We start from the raw sequence: 6,950 nt of genomic DNA, 5'->3' as shown, positions 1-6,950 counted from the left end.
TTGGACTGTTGGGAGATAGGAACAGGAGAAGGCCACTCAGCCCCTCAAACCTCTTCTACTATTCAGTTAGGTCAAGACTGATCGATGTCTTAACCCCATTTCGCCATCTTGGTTCCCCAAGTCCTTACCAAACAGAACTATATCAACCTCAGCAGCCATTTAAGGGGAACAAATTCTACATTTCCATTGCCCTCTGTACCAAAACGTGCTTCCTGATTTTGTTCCCAAAACGCTACTTCTGTGCGGTTTGGTAGTTTGATGTACTGGGCTGGATTCTCCAGTCCCCCAGCCGCGTATTTTTCGGAGGCGCATCATTCACTGGCAGCGAGATTCTCTCTTCCCGCCGCTTGTCAATGGGATTTCCCTTTGAAGCCAACCCAAGCCACCGGGAAACCCACATTCCATCCTGTGTTTCTGGTCCTCTGATAAAGTCTTTTGCTTCTGCTTAATTACATTCCATGCAAATAAATCTAACTCATAATTTTAGCCCAAACAACTGCATGGTGTGTGGCATGTTCTGTTTTTCAGGCTGGAGAAGAGCACTTGATCAAGGAAGCTCACACAATTTTCAATGCAGCCCTTCAATCAGTTACTCCCATTCACCATTACACGTGTAAGATTTAACTTTCAGATGCTCGTGTCTGCTCGTGGAAACCAACGTTTCTTTGTGATCATGGCTGGGTTGAATTGGAAAGAACATGAATTGGAATCTAAATTAGGTCGTGATCATGAATGGCAATCCAGCTGAACTTGTTAAACCCTCTCTAACCTGGGGTCATCGAGACCACTTGTAACCCCTCAAACATCCCTGAACAACACCGTAAAAATTAAGAATTCAATATTAGCTTGGAAGAAAACCCATCAAATAAAACAAACAAATAGAAGAGAACTGTCAAAGCCTCCATCTGTTCATGTTCGAGAATCTGTCCTGTTGTTGAATGAGCCAGTGATAATTTCCTGTTTATTTAGTGAATTGAGTGGATTGAAGCGTTTGTAGTCATCATACCCATTTGCACTGCATCATTGAGAAGAGCCGAAATATTGACAGCACCAAAATGACAGCACGGCAACAGTGGTTAGCACTGCTGCCTCACAGCGCCAGGGACCCGGGTTCAATTCCAGCCTCAGATGACTGTGTGGAGTCTGCACGTTCTCCCCGTGCCTGCGTGGGTTTCCTCCGGGTCCTCCGGTTTCCTCCCACAGTCCAAAGATGTGCAGGTTAGGTGGATTGGCCATGTTAAATTTTCCCTTAGTGTCCAGGGATGTGCAGGTTAGATTAAAGGGTTACGTGAATAGGGTGGGGAAGTGAGCTTGGGTGGAGTGCTCGTTCAGAGGGTCAGCGCAGACTCGATGGGCCGAATGGCCTCCTTCTGCATTGTAGGCCCTTGGAAAGAGCACCCCACCTAAGCCCATACCTCCACCCTATCCCCGTAACCCAACCCAACCTTTTTGGACACTTAGGGCAATTTAGCATGGCCAATCCACCTAATGTGCACATCTTTGGACTGTGGAAGGAAACCGGAGCACCCAGAGGAAACCCACGCAGACAAGGGGAGAACGTGGAGACTCCGCACAGACAGTGACCCAAGACGGGAATCGAACCTGGGACCCTGGAGCTGTGAAGCAACAGTGCTAACCACTGTGCTGCCCTTGGCTTCTCAGAGAGAAAAATAAATCTACCATAACAACTGCAGTCAGCACAAACACATTCCCGATCCAGTATAATTTTAAGCTGCTGGGTGATAATGTCGCATCATCGCTGCACCCCTCAGATTCTCACCATTTTGTAGCCCCCCACCCCCCACTGCCTTTGCCCTGCAATTGGCGGCTAAGATTTCACTGCCAAGGCTCTAAACTCCGGAATGCCTTCCCCAAACCTTTCTGCATCTCCCTCGTCCTTCAAGGTGCTCCTTAAAACCCATCTCTCTGTCTGAATCTCCTTATGCACCTCAGTGCCACATTTTACCTGATAATGGTCCGGTGAACTACTTTGGCCATTTTACTACGCCAGAGGTGCTATACAAATGCAAGTTAATGTTGCCGGTCTCAATGTGGGCTGACAAAGGGTGAATAATTGCTGGAAATGTGACAGAAACAGAAAATTCTGGAAATCGACGGCAATTGTAATGAGAGGTTAGTTACGCAACAACTCCTATCACTTCCCTTTTGATCGGAACTTGCCGCCCACACTCAATCTGATGAGGAGTTGGGGCTGGATCCATGTAATAATATCGCCATTCCCACATTTACTGGGCAGCACGGTGGCACAGTGGGTTAGCCCTGTTGCCTCACGGCGCCGAGGTCCCAGGTTCGATCCTGGCTCTGGGTCACTGTCCCTGTTGAGTTTGCACATTCTCCCCGTGTCTGCGTGGGTTTCACCCCCACCACACAAAGATGTGCAGGGTAGGTGGATTGGCCACGCTAAATTGCCCCTTAATTGGAAAAAAAATGAATTGGGTACACTAAATTTTTTTTTTTTTAATTCCCACATTTACGTTCACTCGTGAACAAAACTTTTATTTTTAGGTTGCAGTTCCCGAACATCCAGGGTTCTTTCTGCACCCCACCAATTCACAGGGGGGGGGGCGATACTTTACCCTATTCTCACACGCCACGCCCCCCCCCCCCCCCCCCCCAATCAATCAATGCTGTTTCCTGACACATTCAAACCCCCAAAAAACTGATACAGCCAAAACCCAGTAAAATCGTACCTTTGATTTCTCGGGCAATCACTGAAATTATACTTGAAGCACCTCACACAGGTATCCTCTGTTCAATCCTGGTGGAATATTTTAACATCTCTGCATTCTTTATCAGATATACTGAACTTAACACCACCTGTGCATCAATCAGTTTTGGTCCAGAGATAGCATTTTCTTTAAACAGAGATTGGAGGGCAGGGTGGGGTGTTGGGGGGAGGGGGGAGGGGGGAGGGGGGAGGGGGGGAGGCAAGCTGGTAAAGGCAAACAGACCAGCAGGTATGAAGACAGCGCAATAACATCTGAGGGAAAATAAAAACCTTCCCTTTTATCCCTCAAGCCGCATTTAAATGACGACAGTGCACAAAGAATGGTGACTTGGTCACTGAGCAAACCCACGCTGTTCATGCAGAGCACATGCAGAAATGGCTGCACAGAAACGGTACTGACCTTGAAACTCCAATAGTTTGACTGCAATGGCAAAATTAATAGATGAGTTATTGGTTAGATTTTATCAGTACTGTATTAAACCATGAATATCTGAAATTAAACCCATGAAAAGACCAAAAGGTTTTGGAAGGGAGGAAAAAGCTATTGTCCACTTCTCTCTCCCTCCAATTTTTACCCTTCTTTTTGCCTAGAATAATAAAGGTATTTACTCCCATCGAGCAACACATCACTGGCACCAGCGACTAACCGGATTACGCACAGTTTAATAAGCGACTGTAAACAATGAGGCAATTCCACCATGTCGTGGGGAGTGAGGGCAATCAGGGCTAATCCCGTTTCCATCTCATCCCACATCCCAGTACATGAGGGTAGAGTGATCAGATCTCCTGGCTGATATCCATTGCCCCCCATGCCCCCCCCCCCCCCCCCCCCTCTCTAGCCCAGAAACACTGAGGTCAACAGACTGAGAACAGTTAACGCTTTGACAAAGAGCCAACCAGACTCAAAGCGTCAGCTCCCTTCTCTCTCCACAGAAGCTGTCAGACCTGCTGAGATTGTCCAGCATTTTGCTGCTTTTGTTTCAGATTCCAGCGTCCGCAGTCATTTGTTTTTTTTATTAACAGTTAACGCAGTTTGGGAGAGTCGATTGAACCGGTTTGGCTTGTTCCCGATACGGGAACGTGCACATCACAACTGGGTTTACCTGGGTAACTACTGCCCCCACTGTGTCAATATGTTGGACAAACTCACTGGAGGTTGCAATTCAGGATGATTTATGTCCTTGCATTGAATGCTTGCCATAAAATAGATTGTTGAATATTTTTACACAAAGGCAGCAAACCTTTAAATAAAGTTCCTTCACGTTCTTGTTATTGGCCGTTTGAATTGAGATTCTGCTGTGGCATTAAGTTTTTTAAAATAAATTTAGAGTACCCAATTTATTTTTCCAATTAAGGGGCAATTTAGCGTGGCCAATCCACCTACCCTGCACATCTTTGGGTTGTGGGGGCGAAACCCACGCAAACACGGGGAGAATGTGCAAACTCCACACGGACAGTGACCTGGGACCAGGATCGAACCCGGGTCCTTAGCGGCGTGAGGCAGCAGTGCTAACCACTGCACCACCGTGCCGCACACCTCCGTGATTGTTAATGAAAGTACAAAGAATAGTTTACGAATGTTTCCCTTCCTTGCTGAAAGTTTCTGATATTTGAAACCTTCCTGGTTAAACTTTGCCCCTTGATTTATCCAGTCTGAGGAATTTCTCATTCTTCCTAATTTTCCCCTGAAAAATGAGGGAACAGTAAAGCGACAGAGAAAGGAATTCCGAATCAAAGACTTAAGTATTCATTCATTAATAAACAGATAAACTGAAAAGGGGGTAGGAGAATTTATATTTTTAAACCCAGAAGTTGTTTCCTGTCGCAAAAGAAACCTTGTTAAACAATCATCCCCTGTGTCAATACATTGGTGGGTAATTCAAACCCACTCTACACACAAGAGCCATACAACTATCTACTACTCAGCATTGTTGATTAATGTAGCCCTCCATCTCTATTTAGCATAATTTATTCTATGTTTAAATAGTTTACGGTTACTGCGCCTTTGTGAGTGAATGAATGCAGAGTTTCTGCTCCTGGCTGGGAAAGTAAAAATCGGATGTGTGTGTCTGCCGTGGTGGTTGGAATCACAGATTCTGAAGAGGCAGCACTCTCCCCTCGGAGTCAGAAGGTGATGGGGTCAAGTTCCACTTGAGGACAGTCCATAATCCAACTTGAGCTACGGGGAATTGGGAGCATTGTGGTTGCCTCGCTGGATTAGTAGGAACTGTGAATAGAGCATCACGGTTACTGTCAAAGTTTTCAAGTTATGACTTGGGTTTGTACCGTTTCAACTCAATTGTTCAAACAAGGAGTTGTAGGGTAAATGGGATTTGGGAGGCAACAACATTCTCTAGATCCTTCCAAGAGGCAGAGATGTCGGCTTTGTGACGATGACAACAGCATTGAAGGAAAAGGGGGCGGCATGTGGCGCAGTGGTTAGCACTGGGACTGGGGCGCTGAGGTCCCAGGATCGAATCCTGGCTCTGGATCACTGTCCGTGTAGAGTTTGCACATTTTTCCCATGTCTGCGTGGGTTTCACCCCCACAACCCAAAGATGTGCAAGTTATGTGGATTGGCCGCTCTAAATTGCCCCTTAATTGGAAAAAAAAATAATTGGGTACGCCAAATTTAAAAAAAAAGTTTTGAAAGAAAAGGAACAGAAATAAAGAATGTGAAAAGAAGTGAGGGCCATGAATTGGATTCGATTTTAATTGGTTTTAGTAGCCAGGGAGGAGGTGGATTAAGGGCTAGCCCTATCCACTCTGTGCATTGGTTTAGTAACTCGAAGAAAGGATTTTTTTTTTTTTTTTTTTAAAAAGACCGAGCAATGCAGAGGTACCTCAGAGTGTGACATGATCTAGGGAGAAAACATGAATATCATTGCACTGTGATGGCCAGTTTGTAATGTTCTTTCAGATACTGGTCGAAAAAGTATGGACCTGCTCGAAACGCCTCATCGCGCCCGACTGGGTGACGCAACGCACCCATTAAAGCGAAGTTTACAATGCTCGGACCGCCTCGTGATATCCAATTAGATTTCGCGAGACGTCGCGATCAGGATCTCGCCCGCACTGGGAGGGATCCAGATTTGCACATTTAATTGAGCAGTTAGCTTCACTCAACTATGTCTACGGCAGATTATCCCAAGCCCGGGATTGAACGGCTGCGTCGCGGCGCCGCTTAGCGCTGGTTTCGACAAACGTGGACCAGGGGTAATGGCACTTAGGGGAGGGGGGGCCTCCCAGGCGATCGGAGGGCTCCGGGTGGTCAGGTTCTGGGCAGGATGGTACGCTGGCACCCCAATGTCAGCCTGACACCTTGGCACTGCCACCCACGCACCCTGGCAGTGCCCACCTGACACTGTCAGGGTGCCTAGATGGCACTGCCAGGCTGGCAGGGCAGTGCCCAGGTGCCAGGTTGCCCATGCCAAGAATCAGCCCTTCCGAGGGGGGGGGCGAGGGCTCGAGGATCTCGTAATCGATAAGTTGGAATGTTCGATGGGTCCAGAGGCCACGGTTGAGAGATCGGTGCGGCATTTCAAAATGGCTGAGCTCGGCAGTGTAGGAAATTAATGGAAGTGTGACCTGGGTGGGGCCTCCCCCCCCCCCCCTCCCCCCAAGCCCGGTTTTTGGGGTTGTTCGTGGAGCTGCAGGGTCCGAGAAACACCCCGCTATTCACACCCTAAACGGGACTCCTCCTGTTTTGGTTAAATCGTGCCTTGTATTTTTGTTACAAGAATAAAGAAACAGGGATCCCAGAGTGATCCAGAGACCTTGTCTAAAGATCTGGAGGCTTGAATTCAAATCCCATCACAGACAGGTAAATTTAAATTCAATTAATTAAACAAATCCGGCCGACATGAGACCCCAGACCCAGAATTGTCCGACTCTTACATATGGCCCAGCAAGGCCGTTATATTCAAGGAGGCCACTGATAACCATCTTCCCAAGGTCAATTTGAGGTGAGTCATAAATACAGCAATGCCCACATTCCATGAGTGAATCATTAAACGGTGAAGAGAAACTTCAATCGTGGCTTTGAAAGGAGAAAGTTATTGCATTACAGGGAAAGGGCAGTGACGCTGGAAAGCTGTGGAGAGCAGCCATGGAGACAATGGGCCGAACGGCCTCCTTTTTGTGCTAAAACCATTCTATGAATCTTTGATGGTGCCATTGGGTGGGAGAGGGGTCCATCCTC

The 6,950-nt window shown here is 47.2% G+C and overlaps 1 protein-coding gene across 24 annotated transcripts in view; it reads right to left on the bottom strand.

The window, feature by feature from the left end:
• The window catches only part of srcin1a (SRC kinase signaling inhibitor 1a), a 685,230-nt gene that overhangs the window by 343,237 nt on the left and 335,043 nt on the right, over window positions 1–6,950 (bottom strand). For 14 of the 24 annotated variants that reach the window (XM_072487470.1, XM_072487474.1, XM_072487473.1 and 11 more), the window contains one exon: window positions 3,150–3,170. The exons of the other annotated variants lie outside the window; for them this stretch is intronic. In XM_072487470.1, coding sequence (XP_072343571.1) covers window positions 3,150–3,170 — 21 coding nt within the window. The remainder of the gene's footprint in view (window positions 1–3,149; window positions 3,171–6,950) is intronic. 24 annotated transcript variants of the gene reach the window in all.

This window comes from Scyliorhinus torazame, chromosome 21, assembly GCF_047496885.1.
Source record: "Scyliorhinus torazame isolate Kashiwa2021f chromosome 21, sScyTor2.1, whole genome shotgun sequence".
In the NCBI taxonomy this organism is placed as follows: Eukaryota; Metazoa; Chordata; class Chondrichthyes; order Carcharhiniformes; family Scyliorhinidae; genus Scyliorhinus; species Scyliorhinus torazame.
The sequence above is the reverse complement of the archived record's forward strand: the minus strand, read 5'-3'. Positions and strand labels throughout refer to the sequence as shown.